At 42.2% G+C, this 21696-nt stretch overlaps 1 protein-coding gene and 1 long non-coding RNA gene across 2 annotated transcripts in view; one reads left to right on the forward strand and one right to left on the reverse strand.

Annotated features, from left to right (window-relative positions):
* On the reverse strand, positions 1–7254 carry LOC140908720 (uncharacterized). Its single transcript, XR_012157971.2, has 2 exons — positions 6285–7254; positions 1–5687 (listed from the first exon to the last, which is right to left on the reverse strand). It is a non-coding gene; the product is annotated as an uncharacterized LOC140908720 (long non-coding RNA).
* Positions 6705–21696, forward strand: part of IRAK1BP1 (interleukin 1 receptor associated kinase 1 binding protein 1) — a 24582-nt gene continuing 9590 nt past the window's right edge. The window contains exons 1-2 of the mRNA XM_073336500.2: positions 6705–7195; positions 19653–19718. Coding sequence (XP_073192601.1) covers positions 6893–7195; positions 19653–19718 — 369 coding nt within the window. The 5' untranslated portion in view covers positions 6705–6892. The remainder of the gene's footprint in view (positions 7196–19652; positions 19719–21696) is intronic.

Genomic DNA, 21696 nt, shown 5'->3' on the forward strand with positions numbered 1-21696 from the left:
TTATCTATTTGTCTGATTTTGGATATTTATTTAAGATATTTCAAAAGTACTTGTCTCCTTATCATCAAATGTTAAGCGCCAGTTTCATTTTACAAGTATGATTTTAACATCATTTGAAAAATTAAAGTTCTTAAAATGTCATTAATTTGACACACAATTTTTAGCACTTCTTCAGAGTACATAACGTACAATTATTTACCTCAACCACCTTGTGTCCCTAATATCCTGGGACCAACACGGCTATAAATACACTGTATACAATCATTAACTAATTAATTCTAGCTATACGGTTTTCTAATGTTGGAGATAAGGATATCTGATCTTACATTTGGTAATAATCTATGAGTTACCTGGACTAACCTTGGTGAAAGAATAGCTTTTTAGGGTGATTATGGGGCAGGAAAAGTTATAGAGCAAACAGTTTGAATCCGAAAGCCAATGACCCTCACCTTCCACCCTAGACGAGCTTCCAATGTACACAGACACACACACTTGTTGCTTTAATAGAGCCAATTCCACAAAGCTGAAATGAGCCAAATGAGCTGGGAGGAAGAATTTAATCAGAAAAATGTGAATGATAACTGGGAATTGTTAAAGAAAGACCTTACTAAATACACAAAAGTCACAGCTGAGGAAGATTGCTGTACAGGTTAAAAAAAAAACCTACCCAGACAACTGGTTTAGAGGGAAAATTTAAAAAAATTAAAGTGGAAAGAACAAATGGAAGAAAGGGGAATAATATAAGAGGAAAGCTGATAATAATGAATATAAATCAGTAGTTAGGAGTTGTAGAAAACAGATAGGGGAAGCCAAGGGACACAAGAAGAAATCTGTGGCCAGCAGAGTTAACAATGAGTTTTTTTAAAAATATATTAGGAACAAAAAGAATATTGACAATGGTATTGGTCCATTGCTAGATGGAAATAGTAGAATCAATAATAATGCAGGAAAGGCAGAGGTGTTCAAAAATATTTATGTTCTGTATTTGGGGATAAAACAGATGTTGCAGTCTCATCACATGATGGTGATAGCACTCTTTCCATTCCACTTTTCTCTGGAGGATGTGAAACAGAAACTACTAAATTTAGCCATTTTTAAAATCAGTAGGTCCAGGTAATTTGCATTCAGGAAGTTTGGATAAGCTGGCTGAGGAGCACACTGGACAATTAATGTTGATTTTCAATAAGTCATGGAGCACTGGCTTTCAGAAGACTGAAAGCTAATGTTGGGCCAATTTTAAAAAAGAACAAACAGGATGACCTCGGAGGTTATAGGCCTGTCAGCCTGACATTGATCCTGGGCAAGATAATGGAGCAGCTGATAAAGGACTCAATTAGTAATGAATTAAAGGAGGATAATGTAATTAAAGCAAATCAACATAGGTTTATAGAAAATAGATCCTGTCAAACTAACTTAGTATATTTTTTTGATGAGATTAGAAGTTTGATTGATAGAAGTAATAGCATTGACATCATATACTTAGACTTCCCTAAGGTGTTTGACTTGGTGCTGCACATTTTGGTTAAAAATAGTATAATATAAAATTAACATGACACACATTAAATTAATTAAAAATGGGCTGATAGGACTCAAAATGTAATTGAAAAGGGGAATCAGCATAAAGCATGTGTGTTTCCATTGGGATACCTCAGGAATCAGTTCTTGATCCTACACTATTTAACATCTTTATTAATAAACTAGAAGAAAATATAAAATCTTCGCTGACAAAAGTTGCAGTTGACTTGAAAATTGGGGGAATTAAAAATAATGAAGAAGACAGATCACTGATTCAGAACGATCTGAATTGCTTGGTAAATTGGGAACAAGCAAACAACATGTTTTAATATGACTAAATATACATATATACATCTGGGAACAAAGAAGGTAGGCCATTCTTATAAGATGAGGGACTCTATCCTGGGAAACAGTAACTCTGAAAAAGATTTGGGGGTCATGGTAGATAATCTGATGAACCTGAGCACCCAATGTGACACAGTGGTCAAAAGAGCTAACGTGATCCTGAAATGCATAAGCAGGGGGAATCTTGTGTAGGAGCAGAGAGGTTATTTTACTTCTTTATTTGGCACTGGTATGAACACTGCTAGACTCCTGTGTGAGCTGAAACCCAAAAAAGTGTCCTACAAAAAGTGGAAACTAGGTCATATTACAAAGCTTGAATATAAACGAATAAGGTATATACGGACAAAATTAGAAAGGCCAAGGCACAAAACGAGATTAAACTAGCTAGAAACATAAAGGGTAACAAGAAAACATTCTACAAATACATTAGAAACAAAAGGAAGATGGAAGGACTGGGTAGGCCCGTTACTCAAGGAGGAGGGGAAAAACAACAACAGAAAATGTGGAAATGACAGAAGTGCTAAATGACTTTTTTGTTTCAGTTTTCACCAAAAAGGTTAGTAGCAACTGGAGTCTAACATAGTGAATGTGAGTGAAAGAGAGGTAGAATCGGAGGCTAAAACAGGCACAGACCAAGCTAAAAAGTACTTACACAAGTTATATGTACTCAAGTCACCAGAGCCTGATGAAATACATCCTAGAATACTTAAAGACCTGACTGAGGAGATATCTGAGTCATTAGCAATTATCTTTGAAAAGTCAGGGAAGATGGGAGAGATTCCAGAGGATTAGAAAACAGCAAATATAGTGCCAATCTATAAAAAAGGAAATAAGGAAAACCTGGGGGACTACAGACCAGTCAGCTTAACTTCAGTACCCGGAAAGAAAACAGAGCAAATAATTAAACAATCAATTTGTGAACACCTAGAATAAGGTGATAAGTAACAGTCAGCACTGCTTTGTCAAGAACTGATCATGTCAAACCAACCTAATAGTTTTCTTTGACAGAGTAACAAGCCTTGTGGATGGGGGGGGGAAGTGATAGATGTTGTATATCTTGACTTTAGTAAGGCTTTTGATATGGTCTCCCATGACCGCCTCATAAACAAACTAGGGAAATACAAGCTAGTATAAGGAGGGTGCATAACTGGTTGGAAAACCCTTCCCAGAGCATAGTTATCAGTGGTTCACAGGCAAGTTGGAAGTGCATATTTCGTGGGGTCCCACAGGGATTAGTTTTGGGTCCAGTTCTGTTCAACTGCTTCATCAATGCTTTTGATAATGGCATAGAGAGTACACTTATAAAGTTTGCAGATGACACCAAGCTGTGAAGGGTAGAAAAGTGCTTCAGAAGATAGGATTAAAATTCAAAATGATTTGCACGAACTGGAGAAATGATCTGAAGTAAATAGGAAGAAATTCAATATGGACAAATGCAAAGTACACCACTTAGGAATGCACAATCAGCTGCACATATATAAAATGGGAATGACTACCTAGGAAGCAGTACTGCAGAAAGGGATCTGGGGGAGTTATTGTGGATCACAAGCTAAATATGAGTTCACAGTCTAACACTGTTACAAAAGAAGCAAACATCGTGCTGGAATGTATTAGCAGGAGAGTTATAAGCAAGACACGAGAAGTAATTCTTCCGCTCTACTCTGTGCTGATTAGACCTCAACTGGAGTATTGTGTCCAATTCTGTGTGCCACATTTCAGGAAAGATGTGGACAAATTGGAAAAAGTCCAGAGAAGAGTAACAAAAATGATTAGAGATCTAGAAAACATGATCTATGAGGGAAGATTGAAAAAAATTGGGTTTGTTTAGTCTGCAAAAGAGAAGACAGAGGTGACATAACAGTTTCCAAGTACATAAAAGATTGTTACAAGACGGAGAGAGGTAAATTGCAACCAGGGTGGTTTAGGTTGGACATAAGGAAAAGTCTCCTAACTGACAGGGTGGTTAAGCACTGGAATACACCACCCAGGGAGATTTCACAATCTCCATCACTGCAGATTTTTAAGGACAGGTTAGACAAACACCTATCTGTGGTGGGTAACCTGCGGCCCACGCCGCTTCCCACACCTCACATTGGCTGGAAACAGCAAATCACAACCACTGGGAGCTGCGGGTGGTGTGCCTGCGGATGCTCGACGTAAACTAACGGTCTTGCAGCCCACCAGTAGATTACCCTGACAGGCCACGTGCAGCCTGCAGGTTGCCCACCACTGGTCTAGATAAGACTTAGTCCTGCCATGAGCGCAGAAGACTGAACTAGATGACCTCCTGAGGTCCCTTCCAGATCCACAATTCTATTATTCTAGTTCCAGTGTCCACAATTCAAAAATAATGTTGATAAATTGGAGAGACTTTGGAGAAAAGCCAGGAGAATGATTAAAGGAGTAGAAAACCAGCCTTATAGTAATTATATAAGAAAACCAGCCTTACATCAGTTCTGCGGAAAAGGACCTAGGGGTGACAGTGGACGAGAAGCTGGATATGAGTCAGCAGTGTGCCCTTGTTGCCAAGAAGGCCAATGGCATTTTGGGATGTATAAGTAGGGGCATAGCGAGCAGATCGAGGGATGTGATCGTCCTCCTCTATTCGACATTGGTGAGGCCTCATCTGGAGTACTGTGTCCAGTTTTGGGCCCCACACTACAAGAAGGATGTGGAGAAATTGGAGAGTCCAGTGAAGGGCAACAAAAATGATTAGGGGTCTGGACCACGTGACTTATGAGGAGAGGCTGAGGGAACTGGGATTGTTTAGTCTGCAGAAGAGAAGAATGAGGGGGGATTTGATAGCTGCTTTCAACTACCTGAGAGGTGGTTCCAGAGAGGATGGATCTAGACTATTCTCAGTGGTAGAAGAGGACAGGACAAGGAGTAATGGTCTCAAGTTGCAGTGGGGGAGGTTTAGGTTGGATATTAGGAAAAACTTTTTCACTAGGAGGGTGGTGAAACACTGGAATGCGTTACCTAGGGAGGTGGTAGAATCTCCTTCCTTAGAGGTTTTTAAGGTCAGGCTTGACAAAGCCCTGGCTGGGATGATTTAATTGGGGATTGGTCCTGCTTTGTGCAGGGGGTTGGACTAGATGACCTCCTGAGATCCCATCCAACCCTGATATTCTATGATTCTAATAGATTCAAGGAGCTCTACCTGTTTAAGTCACCCCTTAGCCTTCTCTTTGTTAAGTTAATTACAGTCTATAAGTACCTACATGGGGAACCAATATTTAATAATGGACTCTTACTAGCAGAGAAAGGTATAACGGGATCTCATGTTTGGAAGTTGAAGAGAGAAAAAAAATCATACTGGAAATAAGGTGTAAATTTTTAATGGTGAGTCATTAACCATTGGAGCAACTTACTAAGGGTTGTGGTAGATTCTCCATCACTGACAATTTTTAAATCAAGACTGGATGTTTTTCTAAAAGATATGCTCTAGGAATTATTTTGAAGATGTTCCATAGCCTGTGCTAAATTGGGAAGTCAGATTAGATGATCACAATGATCCCTTATGGCATTAGAATCTATGAAACAGTGCAACTCCCTTCCAGGAGCAGCTACATGGGGCAGAAACTACCTCCACCCAGGGGGAGGGCTAAACCCCCTGGGAGAGATTAAGGATTCTTTGGCATTACACCTTGACAGAGTCTCCTCAAACAACATAATTGCTTATTTTTGTAGCAGGGATGAAATAGTTGCTAGCAGAGAAGTACATAGAGGATCCTGGAGGAGATGCCAGGGGTTGCCAAGGATGGGTGAGTCTGTACGAAAAGGATGCAGTCCTGCTCCAGATCCACTGAAGGGCCCTCCATTGGCTCCTAGGCAAGAGTCTAGGTTACAGTTTGAGCAGCTAAATTAAACTATACCCTGCATCTACATAAAGAAAGAGGTAGAGAGGAGATTGGGTTTAGCTAGCATATGTTAGTTAAACCCAACCTAAACCTGACCACTTTTCCTAGTCAAAACAAATCCCCGGAGATCTGACAGCACCAAAACAACATAACAGAATTGAGGCAAGTTGGCATGAAAGTTTCCTTGTTTCAGATCCCACCACCAGATTGTGTAATGTTTTCCCCCAGCACCAGAACACTCACACTTGCAGTCTGTTTCCAAAGGCTAGCACCACATCCTCTAGTGCGGAACAAATTTTGATAAGGTTGCGGTTAGGTCACACAAGCATCCAAAAAAATCAAACATCTACTGAGAGCTTATGCAAACTATCCAAACCTTCTGAATCTGTAAAAGGGGGCTGGTATAGGCACTCTCCTTCCTGAGGCCTGCAACCCCTCCACTTCTCAGTGGAAAAGCCATAAGGACAGGCTAGGCAATTGATTTGACACTTCAAGGGCCATTCACAGGTGTGAGCTAGAAGCTGAGAACTAACCTCCCCATGAGTTTTCTGTTTCAGAACTTACGAGAAAAAAAATCTAGTCACCCTGCATTCCAAGGGCAGGGAAGTTGGGGCCGGAGGGCGCGGAATGAATCCCGACTAGCCCCATCCCTGTTCGGTTCCCTGGGGCCGGGCAAATCCCGGCTCCTAGCGGAGCCTCCGGGTACTCTGCGTGCGGGGGTGTTGAGGCAGAGGCAGCTTTCGCCTGGTGGCCGGGGCGCTTGGCGGTGGAGCGGCACCGTGGCCGGGAGCGGGACGGCTGCGAACGCCCGCGGGCCTGTCATCCGGTGGGAGAGGCCTGCGGCGAGACCACAGGCCTGGGCGAGGCTGCGGCTCGGCCCCCTGCTCCGGAGCGGGCCACAAGCGCCTCGGTCCGTGTGATGGCGGAGCTCCACCCCGCGGAGGAACTTCCGAGTCGCTGGCAGGGTGTGTCTCCTGGCGGAGCCGCCCGAACTATCATGGCGGAGCGCGCCCGAGAGACTCCCGGAGAAGCTTCCGCCTCGGTCTGGGGCAGCGGGCTGTGAGCTCCGCCCCAGTAACGGACATAGGATCCTTCCCAGCATGCCCTGGGCGGGAGGGGGCCTTTCGGCCCCCGTGGCGTTGGTTGCCATGGTGCCGTAACGGGTCTGCGGAATGTCGCTGGCCGCGCTGCCGCTACCTCCCGCGCGGGTGTTCGCGGAGCTTTTAGCCCCGCCGCTCGGGCGCCGCGGGCGGGAGAGCGAGCCGGTGCCGGGGCTCCCCGGCGGTCGCAGCACCCCAGTGCCGCCAGGGCGGGAGGTTCATGTGAGCGGCAGCGCAGAGCTGCGTGCGGCCCCGGACCGGGCGCGGGTCTCCATCCGGCTGGGGAGCAGGAAGGGGGAGGCCGGGGAGGCGCGGAGCAGCGTGAGCCGGCGGCTGGAGTACATCGCGCAGAGCGCTCGGCAGCGCGGGGTGCAGGTGAGAGCGGGTCGGCGGCACCCCCGCCTCCTACGGGAGCCCCGAGCTGTAAACTCCAACCCCCTCCCAGCCGCGCTCCCCACTTCCAGCCCCAAACCTTAAATCTCAGCCCCTCGGAGTGCCCCGCCCTAAACCCCACCGTCATCCCCCCCCCTCCGGAGTCTCCAGCCTTAAACCCGCCACTGGCCCCGCCCTCTAACCCTCAACCCCCATCCGAGAGAGTTCAGCTCTAATCCTCCTCCGCCCCAAGCCCTAAACCCCACTCAGCGCCCATGCCAGCACCTACGGTTGCCAACTTAGTAATCGCACAAAACCCATTACCTTTGTCCTGCCCTTCTCCGAGGCCCCGCCTCCCGCTCACTCCGTCCCCCCTTCCTCTGTCACTCGCTCTTCCCCCAGCCTCATTCACCTTCACCTGGCTGGGGCGGGGCTCCTGGAGGGGGTGAGGGCTGTGGCGGGTGGTGCGGGCTCTGGGGTGGGCCGGGGGAAGAGGAGTTCAGGGTGCGAGATGGGGCTGAGGGGTTTGGAGTGCAGGAGGAGGTGTTGGGGTGTGGGCTCTGGCTCAGGGTATGGGCTTTGGGGTGGGGCTCAGGATGAGGGATTTGGGGGGGTTCAGGGCTGGGGCAGTGGGTGGGGAATGGGAGGGGGTTTGGGGTGTGGGCTCTGTCTGGGCAGCACTTATCTCAGGCGACTCCTGGAAGCGGACAGCATGCCCAGCTCTTAGGCGGAGGGGCAAGGGCGCTCTGTGTGCTGTCCGCAGACACTGCCCCCAGTCAATGGGAGCTGTGGAGCCAGCGCTCGGGGTGGGGCCAGTGCATGGAGCCCCAGTGGCCACCCCTGTGTCTAGGAGCCGTGCGGAGCCAGGGCAGGCAGGAAGCCGACCTTAGCCTCGCTGTGCCACTGACTGGACTTTTAGTAGATCGGTCAGCAGTGCTGAACGGAGCCGCCAGGGTCCCGTTTTGACCAGGCATTCCAGTTGAAAACTGGAAGCTGGGCAACACTACCTAAACCCCAACACCCTCCCCTCCCTCGGAGTGCTGAGCTCTATACCCCACCACCTGTTCACTTCCCCTGGGGCACCCAGTTGATATCAGTGGTTGTATGATCTTTCCATTGACTTCATGTTCCTTTAATAAACTCTTTACAAAAACAACAGCAATGACAACAAGCAGAGTTGGTGAGGGATTGCAAAAAAGTGCAGTGATTGGAGTATGTGTTCCTGACCTGGAGGAGACCTACACATGCATTAAATGCCAAAATTGAGCTATAAGTCAGAGATTTGTCTATATTCAGTCCAACAAGGGATCACTGATTTTATTGTCCCATTGTTCATTACAGTTAGATGTAACAAAATGTTCTAAGAGCCCCATGAGGTACAGCACTGTTTGTTCCACTGTAGGACATTTCACTGGCATTGTTGATGTGTGGAGAGTTGGGTGAGACATGTCTTCTTAAATTCTCAAACAAAAACTAAGCCAGCACTTTGCTGCATTTAAAACATTTTATTTTTAATTCTTATTCATTTCTTCAAAGCTTTTTATTTTTGGCATTTTATTTCAAAATCAATAACACAAACTGGAAGTGTGTATATAGGGGGTTATAGATATGAAGGGTAATTTTGACAGCTCTTTAATTTATACCTCCTTTTTTCTGGCTAGGACTTAGAAATCTCCTGTGAAGGAGCTTCTTTGCACAGTGGGCACTGCTTTGTGGAAGATTTAGAAGGAAATTTGCCTTTAAATGCAGGTCACAAACTTATGAAAATGTGCACATCTATGTCAAAGTTTTACTTGCCCACACTCATTTTCATGGTGTGGGTAATATTTTGCAAGGCTGCCTTAAGGATCTCTATCTAAGCCAATCCTGTCTTAATATCTGTGCTTTTCTTTCTCTCCTGTGAAGTAGTTGCTGCTTTCTTTGCTGAGTAGGAGGATTATGCAGCCTTCTTTTACATTCACCTCATTCTCATTGTGCACTAATAGATATTCTGCTGCATTGTGTTAGCTACACACTCTGTTGCTAATATGTTAAGAGTGGCACTAACACTTAGCTTGCTGGCCCCTGTCCAGTCTGCAGCACTCATTTGTTCCCTTGTAGCAACAGAGCATGGCTCTCCCTTCTCTCTTCTTCCCAAAACCCTGCCTATAGTTCTGACCCACTCACAAAACAAATGGGCTAAAACAGGGAGTTATACCTCTAAATTCTTTCAGAGAAGAGGTAGCGCTGTGATTAAAATTTTACAGAGGAATGATGACAATGATTGTGCTTTCTCTACAGGGAAAGTGAACTGGTTGGGGGAACTGGTTGTCTCTCTAGTGCAGACAGACCAGGGATCTTCCACCACAGGCTAGGACACATTAATCTGGTACTTTTCTCATTGATATTTATGTTAGCAAAATATAGCAGGAAGCAAAACATGAGACACTGCCACTAAATCACTTATATACATTCCCCAAAGAAGAACTCACTTTACCCTTAGATTGCTGGAAGGAATCTAGCCCAGGTGGGTGGCATCTAATAGCTGTTCTGTGACTTATGTATATTAAGTTGGTTATCTGTCAATTTTCTAGTGGTGAGAGATCCATGTCATAATCACAACTTGTTGCTATTCTCATCTGAGAAGCCAAAGACTGAAAATGAATGGAAGGGGAATTGTCTTTCTGCCCCTAGAAGCTGACTCTTCAAATTAGGGATGAGGCAGATGGTGACAGAGGAAGCTTGTGCTGCTGCCTGTGCTATTCAGTACTTATATGGATAAGTAGAAGATTGTAGGTTTCCAGCATTCAGCCGCCTGTGGCTTGTGTGTGTGAATATAGTGCTCACATTTGGGAAAAAAAAAATGCTTCACACTTATTCACTCCAGCTAGATATTTCTAATCCTATTAAGATATATGCAGCTGGCACATGATTCATACAGACAGGACTCCAGTTTGTTCATAGTTCTGTTTCTCTTGCTATGGTGTGGCTACTTATATTAAAATCCATTTGGGGAATCTCCCCGCATTGACCCTCTCTATACACTGCTTACACAGAATGAATAGTCTTACCCGAAAATATTCAGTGAGTTACAACGTCTGTCAAAAGAAAAGGAGTACTTGTGGCACCTTAGAGACTGAAATTTATGTTCCTTACCAAGAAAGTTTTTCTATTGAAAATGCCTTTTACCTCCAAACTTTTGTGGGTTAATTATTAATCCAGGTAAGCTGCTTCAAGAGGTTACAGCCACACTGGTGGGCTTTTCTTCAAATATGGATGGCATTTTTGAGTAAGTACGGGGCTGGGCCATGAGGAAGCTTTGAAGTCACATTTTCACAAACCCAGTTGCAAAACAGTGTCTTATACATTATTTGGGAGGTGGCTGCAGCTTTAGCTCCAAAAGAATAATCTGAAAGCAAACAATTTTATTTAAGGGCTTAGTGTTTTCGGCAACTACACCATTATGAAATCTGCTGAAGTCTCAAAATCCAGTGGATGAACGCCTGGTGTGGTTTGGTTTTTTTGTCCACAGGTTCTTTATTATGGGGAAGCCCTTGACTCCTGGTTTCATTCCTACACCAAAAATAACCACCATAGTAAATTGTCCAACCATCTCATATTTTATTGCTAGGTACAACTAAATAGTTCTTTTAAAAAATGTGGGAAGACCACGAAAAAATGACTCATGGAAGCCTAGCTTCTGGTGACCAAGTTGTGAATAACTGACTTCCAGCCTTGCCACTATGGTAATTCAAAATAGGACGACACAAAGTGCTAGAACACCTCCATGAATGACATGGAAGATGGATGCAAATTAAAGTAAAATACTACTCAAATAGGAGGTGTTGCAAACACCAATGACGCCTGCAAAATTTTTTACAAAATGAAGTCTGACCTAGACCAAGCTTAGCTATATATCTCGGGAAAACCAGTCTGAAATAAATTTAAAGAAATTGTGTCTGAGAAAGTAATGCTGATGAGAACTGCCACTGAGATCTGAACATTCAGTGTGATACACTCGTAAAAAATGCCAATACAGTTTTGGACTGCAAGTGTAGACACATCAGATCATAGAAAAGGGAGGTGTTAATTCTCTCTGGAAAGTCCACCAAATACCACATTCAGTTCTGGGTACCTCAATACCACTAAGGTAACAGGGTCAAGGCAACTTACAGAAGAGCAACCTGAAGTCCCATTGTTTTTTGTTGTTTGGTTTTTTTCTTCCTGAAGCTATTTCCTATGGTATAAGTTGTATTGCATTATTTTACTCTGTTTCAAATCACTCCAACACTGGGACTTCTTCCATTTGCATTGTAGATTATTCTACCATCTAACAACTCTCACTACTAACAATTTGTACTTTGCTGATTTTTATCTCATTACTTCTAATTAATACCAAGCGAACAGAATGTTGAGAATCATCAAGAAAGGGATAGATAATAAAAATATCATATTGCCTCTATATAAATCCATGGTATGCCCACACCTTGAATACTGCGTGCAGAGGTGGTCACCCCATCTCAAAAAAGATATATTGGAATTGGAAAAGGTTCAGAAAAGGGCAACAAAAATGATTAGGGGTATAGAATGGCTGCCTTATGAGGAGAGATTAATAAGACTGGGACTTTTCAGGTTGGAAAAGAGGCGACTAAGGGGGGATATGATAGAGGTCTGTAAAATCATGAGTGGTATAGAGAAAGTAAATAAAGTGTTATTTATTCCTTCTCATAATACAAGAACAAGGGGCCACCAAACAAAATTAATAGGTAGCAGGTTTAAATCAAACACAAGAAAGTATTTTTTCATGCAATGCACTGTCAACCTCTGGAACTCCTTGCCAGAGGGTGTTGTGAAGGCTAATACTATAACAGGGTTCAAAAGGGAGCTAGATAGATTATGAAAGATAGGTCCATCAACAGCTATTAGCCAGGATGGGCAGGAATGGTGTCCCTAGCCTCTGTTTGCCAGAAGCTGGGATTGGATGACAGGGCATGGATCACTTGATGATAACCTTTCTGTTCATTCCCTTTGGGGGACCTGCCATTGGCCACTGTCAGAGGACAGGATACTGGGCTTGATGGACCTTTGGTCTGACCCATTATGGCCGTTCTTATGTTCATTATGACCACACTAAAATTAATATCCTTTCCTGGTGTTTATATCCTTCCAATCTTTGTAAAGCTATCTAAGCTGTCATGGGAATCACTAAACCAACTTATAAATATTTACACTTTTTGTTAATCCATATCACAATTCCCCTTCATCATTTTTTGTTGTATTAGGGAGTTGGGCTAGATCAGTACAACACAACCTTTGCAGCAACAAGAGCTGCATTAGCAGTTTGCGAGGAAGCCTGAGGGCTGCACCTAATTTCCATATATATTTACATAGGATTTTAAATCAGAAATAAACTACACCGTAGCATTTATTTATAGAGTGCTGTAACTACGCAGCACTTCACAAAGCACAGAATCTGCTTTGAGGGCTTATAGAGAAGTAAATTGTTTGGGGAAATAGTCTTTTACTTAGCCAGTAAGGCACCTGCCACTCCCCCCCCCTTTTTTTTTTTTAAACACACATTGCAGCTGGCAGTTAATAGTGGCCACATTGCTAAAAATAAGCAGTGACTTTTGTAGTGGTAGCATGAAGATTCAGGATCAGAAGCTGTTTAAAAAGCAAAACAAAACGCAGAAATTACATCCTACTTGAATTCTGGTTTAGACATTAATGTGAAAAGCAGTTAAAGGTTTGTTCCAACAACAACATTTATTCACATATATTTGTTAAATAAGTATACACTGAAGGCTGGACAAGACACCATCTTTACTAGGGAACCATTTTCCCTAAGAAATCCCAAAGTATTCTCAAATCTGTTGAGTCTAATTCTGCTCCACCTCTATTAAAATACACCTGTTAAGCAAGTAAGCTTTTGTTGATCTCTTGAGTTTGCTAAAGACAGGTTTCATACTACTAAGGTAAGGCAGACTTCTTTACATTTGACTTGTATGCTGCCAATTTTATAAGCCCCAATGCAAGATGCCATCACAAGGTGGGTGAGGGAGAAGGAGGGGTTGGAGCACAAATACCATTTGTAATTGCAATATGCTTTGAATACCAGTTGACTTTATCTAGGTATTTATGGCCTTCAATTCCAGATTATCTGTCCAGGGTCGTATTTTAATTAGTTGGGGCTCTTGGGAGGTGTTAGAATACACTATTTTCCATGAGTACATAGATGGGACCTCATCACCCCAACAAAACAAAAAACGTATGCTGTCAAGGTTCCTCCCCCACTCTGAACTCTAGGATACAGATGTGGGGACCTGCATGAAAACCTCCTAAGCTTACTTTTACCAGCTTAGGTTAAAACTTCCCCAAGGTACAAATTAATTTTATCCTTTGTCCTTGGAATATCCACTGCTACCACCAAACTCTAACTGGGTTTACTGGGAAACGTAGTTTGGACACGCCTTACCCCCCAAAATCCTCCCAACCCTTGCACACCCCACTTCCTGGGAGAGGTTTGGTAAAAATCCTCACCAATTTGCATAGGTGACTACAGACCCAAACCCTTGGATCTGAGAACAGTGAAAAAGCATTCAGTTTTCTTACAAGAAGACTTTTACTAGAAATAGAAGTAGATAGAAGTAAAGGAATCACCCCTGTAAAACCAGGATGGTAAATACCTTACAGGGTAATTAGATTCAAAACATAGAGAATCCCTCTAGGCAAAACCTTAAGTTACAAAAAAGACACACAGACAGAAATAGTCATTCTATTCAGCACAATTCTTTTCTCAGCCATTTAAAGAAATCATAATCTAATGCATACCTAGCTAGATTACTTACTAAAGTTCTAAGACTCCATTCCTGGTCTATCCCCAGCAAAAGCAGCATATAGACAGACATACAGACCCTTTGTTTCTCTCCCTCCTCCCAGCTTTTGAAAGGAGGAGGGAGAGAAATCTTGTCTCCTCATTGGTCATTTTAGTCAGGTGCCAGCAAGGTTACCTTTAGCTTCTTAACCCTTTACAGGTGAGAGGATTTTTCCTCTGGCCAGGAGGGATTTCAAAGGGGTTTACCCTTCCCTTTATATTTATGACATATGCCAAGGAGGAGAAAAAATAAACATAGAATTAAAAAGTAGAGCGAACTTTTCCTGTGCTATTTTCGTTTGTCCTTCTATATAATGTTTATCATAGTGCAAAGTTACATTGTGTACATTTCTCCAAAGATTTTTAAAAGGCAGTTGCACCTGAGATGTTAATTGGTAATTTACAAATGTGCATAATGGTATAGCCAGTTGCTACTATATACTAAAAACATACATTTTCAAACTAAGTTTTTTCTCCCAACTGTGACCTCTGTCTTACCTTCATGCTGAGTAAAATGGGTTGTTTCCTTTTCAGTAAGAACCAAAGTAGAGTAGAGCAAAACTTATTGACTACCTTCAGACATTTCCTTTTTCATAATTGGTTGCTCTTCACATTGGCTTGAGCTTTCACATTTTGTTTTAGGTTGTTTTTCCATGTTCAGGAAGGAAGGAGTGGTCATTCATTTTAGCATCTATGGTGCAACCAGCAGTGGCTGTAAAGTGCTACTCCTCACAGAAGAAAATGTACAAACAACATAGGCTTACTTACTGTATGTTCCATTCTAATTATCCAGTGAAGTGGGCTGTAGCCTACGAAAGCTTATGCTCTAATAAATTTGTTAGTCTCCAAGGTGCCACAAGTACTCCTGTTGTTTTTTGCAGATACAGACTAACACGGTGCTACTCTGAAAACAGGCTTATGGTGGTAGCATATTTTGTAGGATTTTCATGCTTTGAGAGTAGGGGAAAATGGAAAAGCAGAGAAGGACATAGCACCACCATGTAAGCCTTGGACTTATAGCTCTTTAGGATAGGAACAGTGTCTAGTACAGGGGTTGGCAACCTTGGGCAAGCGGCATCAGGGTAGTCCGCTGGTGGGCTGCGAGACATTTTATTTACATTGACCATCCATAGGCACAGCCCCGCTGCAGCTCCCAGTGGCTGCGGTTCTCTGTTCCCAGCCAATGGGAGCTGCGGGAAGCAGCTGCCAGCATGTCCCTGCGGCCCACCACTTCCCGCAGCTTCCATTGGCTGGGAATGGCAAACTGTAGCCACTGGGAGCTGTGGGGGGCGCGTGCCTGCGGATGATCAATGTAAACAAAATGTCTCACGGCCCGCCAGTGGATTATCCTGTTGGGCTGCGTGCCGAATATTGCCGACCCCTGGTCTAACACAATGGGATTCTCTTCCATGACTGAGATTCCTACGTGCTATTGCAAAACAAACAAAAAAAAATGACCTTTTTCTGGAACAGTGGTGTTTTATTTCAGTAACACCACAAAAATACATTGGGTGAGCAAAGTACATGTGTGGTTCTTTTGAGAATAGATTTATAGACTGATGGAGTGGATGAGATAACATGTCTTGCATGTGATCTGTTAATTATTAATTCTAAACTGGAAAATTATCCTACCGTGAACCATTTCTTGCCCATTGAAACTTAAAAAATGGAACAGACTGTTGCACAAGTTCTAAGAACATGGCATCAAATGTAAAGCTCATCTTAAAGTATTGCTAAAACTAATTTTTTATGGGGCTAGTGTGATTGAATTGATAGCTCCTCAAGAAGAAAAAAAATTTACAGCAGACGTAAAAGCAGTTAAAAATAAACCAAAAAACCTTTTCCTTTTCAGCTAGTCAGTCATAATTTTAATTAAGAATTCCACTAACATCCATCCTTCCCTCACCTTCCTTTCTGTCAAGAAAGATTATCATAAACAGGAGCAAAAAATCTCCATGGGAAGATTATTGTAAAAGTTAATAATAATATAATTGAGCAGACATTTCTTCCACTAATCTTCATATGGAATTGATTATTGCTGAAAACTGTTAATTTCAAATCTGGAGGGTGATGGAATAAAAATTAACTTCCTGTGGAATATTACCAAAAGAGATACTGCACACAAAATGTCTTACCACCATTTATGTTGTAGTAGGACCCAAAACCACAAGATGGCAGTGTCCTTAAATACATGTGCAGCACATATAAAGTATCAAATAAGACAATTGTACTTCAATCTGTGAGGAGAGAGGATAGGCTTAAAATATTTTGAATGGGGTTGGGGGACATTTTCCTTCTCCATATTCAGATTACCAAGCCAGCTGTTCATTATTAGTCATGTCAGCATGGTTATTTCTATAAAAGAAAAGGAGTACTTGTGGCACCTTAGAGACTAATCAATTTATTTGAGCATAAGCTTTCGTGAGCTACAGCTCACTTCATCGGATGCATACTGTGGAAAATACAGAAGATGTTTATATACATACAAACCATGAAAAAATGGGTGTTTACCACTACAAAAGGTTTTCTCTCCCCCCACCCCACTCTCCTGCTGGTAATAGCTTATCTAAAGTGATTACTCTCCTTACAATGTGTATGATAATCAAGGTGGGCCATTTCTAGCGCAAATCCAGGGTTTAACAAGAACGTCTGAGGAACAGTGGGGGGGAAAGGAATAAACAAGGGGAAATAGATTACCTTGCATAATGACTTAGCCACTCCCAGTCTCTATTCAAGCCTAAATTAATTGTATCCAATTTGCAAATGAATTCCAATTCAACAGTCTCTCGCTGGAGTCTGGATTTGAAGTTTTTCTGTTGTAATATCGCAACTTTCGTGTCTGTAATTGCGTGAACAGAGAGATTGAAGTGTTCTCCGACTGGTTTATGAATGTTATAATTCTTGACATCTGATTTGTGTCCATTTATTCTTTTACGTAGAGACTGTCCAGTTTGACCAGTGTACATGGCAGAGGGGCATTGCTGGCACATGATGGTATATATCACATTGGTAGATGTGCAGGTGAATGAGCCTCTGATAGTGTGGCTGATGTGATTAGGCCCTATGATGGTGTCCCCTGAATAGATATGTGGGCACAGTTGGCAACGGGCTTTGTTGCAAGGATAGGTTCCTGAGTTAGTGGTTCTGTTGTGTGGTACGTGGTTGCTGGTGAGTATTCACTTCAGGTTGGGGGGCTGTCTGTAGGCAAGGGCTGGCCTGTCTCCCAAGATTTGTGAGGGTGTTGGGTCATCCTTCAGGATAGGTTGTAGATCCTACAGACAGCCCCCCCCCCCCCCCCGTTCCTCAGACGTTCTTGTTAAACCCTGAATTTGTGCTGGAAATGACCCACCTTGGTTATCATACACATTGCAAGGAGAGTGATCACTTTAGATAAGCTATTACCAGTAGGAGAGTGGGGTAGGGGGAGAGAAAACCTTTTGTAGTGGTAAACACCCATTTTTTCATGGTTTGTATGTATATAAACATCTTCTGTATTTTCCACAGTATGCATCCAATGAAGTGAGCTGTAGCTCACGAAAGCTTATGCTCAAATAAATTGGTTAGTCTCTAAGGTGCCACAAGTACTCCCTTTCTTTTTGAGAATACAGACTAACACGGCTGTTACTCTGAAACTGGTTATTTCTATGTAATGTTTGAGGGAGGTTGGGAGAAGAGTGAAAAAGGGTTTCCTATGAAGGTCCAAATAAATCTATTACATTTGCCGACTGAAATTAAAAATACTGTAGGATTTGTTTTTAAAAAAAAATCTTGAATTTATTTTATAAAACAAATACATTTTTAGAGTTGGATTGACTCAAGTTCTCTATCCACCCCACAGGCAGCCACCCTGTTAATGTACTTCAACCCTGTTCTGGCAAGAATGTTTCTGTCTGAGAAGTACAATTTGGTCACTGTGGCCAAATCATCCCTTGGCCTTAACTGAAGAGACTGCCAAAAAGTTAACTGCAATGGAGAGTTGTCTATTGGGAATTGTACTGAGATTTCCAAACTCATTTTTTATAGGAAAGCTGGTTATCGATAAATGTCATGAAACGCCAATTTCACCATATACATACAAAAAAATGAAAAAATATTTCAGTTGATGATAATAAAACTTACAAATAGGCAGGGTAAGAAAAATGCTGCTTGAGAACTTAGAGTTTAGTTTCAGGATACTTACTTTGTAGATTGTCACAATTTGTGTTTTAACAGTTCTAAAACTTTAACTTGTTGAATCTCAACGTCTGTCATTAAATAATTGACAATTCCACACATAATTTTGTGTAACTGAAAATTTAAACTGATAAAAATGCTTTAAAATAAATATTTTGATATTCTCAATTATATATATAAAAAAAGAATTCTGACGAGCCTACTTTTAAGCCATCGCAGATGGTAATTTATGGAGCTGACTCAAACTGGTAACTTGAAATGCTTGTCAGTACATAGTGCCATAGATGGGTGCGTGCTACCTTATGTGTGCCTGACTCAAGGAATACATTGACACAAACTTCTTTTTTGAATGAGTAAGGGAAGTAGATAAACAGTGGAGAGGAATGCTGCTCTTTTCCACTCAAGGTGGAATTCAGTACAGTTTAAATGGAAAATCTGCTATCTCCATTACCAAATCCCTGAGCCATCCACACTTGAGAGTTTTAGAAAGATTTAAATTCTTTTACAATTCTTGATTTGTTATAAATTAAACTTTTTATTGTGATGCAGTTATTTTATAAAGGAGTGATTTTATTGTGTCAATTCAGAAAGAAGTGGGGGCAGGGAAAGCGGAAGAAGAGATGCTGAATGGAAGTTCGTGATCTCAAAAAGAAAAATGCGGGCATGGGTTTTCAAGCAATCACTCTGGAAATCTATGTAAATTATGTATTTTTAAAAAGATAGAATATCCTTCTCTTTTCTAACAACCATTTTCTCTGAAGCATCCTGAGTTTTTTCCCTTTTAAATGGTGAAGCTGAATAATTAGAATGAAGGAGTGGATCTGATACGAGACAAGCAGCAAACCACTGCAATGTTCAAGTGTAACTAGAATCTCTATGTATTTTATTTATATAGTGTTTCTCATGCAACTATTCCTAGTGCTTTGTGTGATCATCACTGTGAATAATACAGCTGCTGTTGGGGCAAAGACTGTTGAAAGGGTTACTCCAAACAGCAAAAAAAACATTGCTCAATCCTTATTTAAGTCACCTATTCACTACAAGCCGCTGCTTTTGAAATCTAGAATAGGGGTTTGGAAAGCACTTCACACACTAGTTCTCTTTAAACTTTAAACTCATTGTTTTGTAAGTCAGATGGAGTGTTATGTAGTGATACAGAGCTTTGACTAATTGCCACTTATTAAAGGATTAGACTCTTATTAAAGAAAGAATCGTTGTCCAAAAGACTAGACTTATTATTACTTTTCAAAAGAAACTTGCAATCTTTAACTTCTATCTGGATTCTAACTGAAGGGAGTGGTGTAGCAAATTTCACATGTGTGTTTCTGAGCTACCATTAACATGCCAATACGGAAAGTTAGAATACTATGTGGCATATGAACACAAATTCTTAATTGCTGTGGTTAAAAATTATACTCTTGTACTTTGTTTCAGGAAGAAAATGTGACTGTGACAAAGGATTTTAGTAGAGTAGAAAATGCTTATCAAATGGAAGCAGAGGTATGTATTAATCATAGCAAGAGGAATAACCATGCACCTAGACATAATGAGTTTGTAGGTTTAGTCTTTTCTCCTCAAAACTAGGAAGGGACAGTTACATACAGTACAGCACTGAGACTTTCCTAAAAGAGCCAGTATGAAGTAGTAAAATTAAAAAGGCACCCACAGAATTTTGCAAGAAGTAAGCTAGGTTCTGGGGTGATAGAGCAAGATTTTCTTCATTCTTTGCTATAGAGTGGAGCCCATTCACCCCATCATAATGGGGAGGCTATATTACATAAGTTGGATGTTAGGAGAGCCTTGGCCTTCTATTTGGATGGGATGAAGGCCTTTAGGAAATCTCCCAAGCTCTTCCTATCAATTGCAGAAAGATCAAAAGGCACTGCGATATCAGCTCTGAGGCTCTCTAATTGGGTCTCGAGCTGTATTAGCTACTGCTATCATGCTCGTAATTTGGTACCTCCACCTGGAATCTTACATTCCACGAGGTCGGTTTCCACCTTGGTCGCCTGAATTAAAAACATTTCTATTCTGGAAATCTGCAGGGCAGCAACCTGGGTGTCTGCTCATACTTTTGCAGAACACTATCTGATTTCTAGAGACGCCACTTTTGTTGCCCTCTTTGGCTCCACAGTATTGTAATCCATAACGGATTTGACTCCAAAGTCCCAACCCTCCATCAGGGATACTGCTTGGGAGTCACCTACTGTGGAGCACCTATAGGGACACTACTCTAAGTAATTACTCACCTTGTGAAGTATAACGATGGTTCTCCACAACCAACCCACCCTCCGTCTTCTTCAGAATTCTCAGTAGGGGCTCTGCAGTAGAGAAGGAATTGAGGATGGTTCACCTGCACATTGCTAATTAGCCTCGCGGCAGAGCACGAGGGAGGGAGGAGAGTGCATGTCTGGACCAAACAGACACTGCTACCAAAGATCTCCAATCAGAGGCACAGGGTGCAGACACACCTACAGTGGAGCATGTAGAGAGACACACATCTTGAAGAACCATCGTTACTGCACAAGGTGACTAACTTTCTCTTATGTGAGTAATCCCGCTGACACCAAGGTGACTATTCATGTGAATAGAGCTTTGCATGAGTAGGCCCTTACCAAGCAGGAAGTGCTGTACTGGGAGTCAATCCAGCTAAGGAAAAACACCATCTTTTTTGGTCTATGAATCTTTGCAATACAGCATGCTAATTAGACCACTATCCAATAGCTTGATAATGTGTTTTGTGGAGGGGGCCTGGAAGTTTGCATCACTGATAGTTACTTGCAACTCCGTAGTTGAAGCACAGTTCCATTTTGCACTTTAGAGAGCCTCTTTGGTTTGTATGAAGAACATAACTTATCCACCTCAAACTAACAGCACTGAGTACAGAAAGAACGTTGAGAATTACACTTATTTGTTTTTAGGATTTAAAATTAAACTGGGTCCTTTAAGAAATATGTCAGTATTTTGCCTTGGTCCTGAATTATCTTAATTGAATAGTGCAGATGCTTTAAACTTCCCCTGTAGTTGGAAGTAATTGAAGTCTTGTGGATGAGCTAAATTTGAAAAATTAAGGTAAGCTATTAATGAGGTATCAAACTGTTTTTATATAGACTACAGCAAGACTTAGCTGGGGGGAGGGGGAGAGTGGATGGATAGCTCAGTGGTTTGAGCATTGGCCTGCTAAACCCAGGGTTGTGAGTTCAATCCTTGAGGGAGCTATTTAGGGATTGGGGCAAAAATTGGGAATTGGTCCTGCTTTGAGCAGGGGGTTGGACTAGATGACCTCCTGAGGTCCCTTCCAACCCTGATATTCTCTGATTAGGCCAACACCTGAACTAATTCTAAAATAGAGTCATATTGATAAAGAGAACTCAACCAATTGCCAGTTTTTCTGTACCATTTTCTGCAACTCACCATCTCCCGCAGTTCTGCTAAGCATGGGACTGCTCTCCTCGCTGCCATTTCCTGAGAGGGTTCA

Source organism: Lepidochelys kempii, chromosome 3 (assembly GCF_965140285.1).
Source record: "Lepidochelys kempii isolate rLepKem1 chromosome 3, rLepKem1.hap1, whole genome shotgun sequence".
NCBI classification, from domain to species: Eukaryota; Metazoa; Chordata; order Testudines; family Cheloniidae; genus Lepidochelys; species Lepidochelys kempii.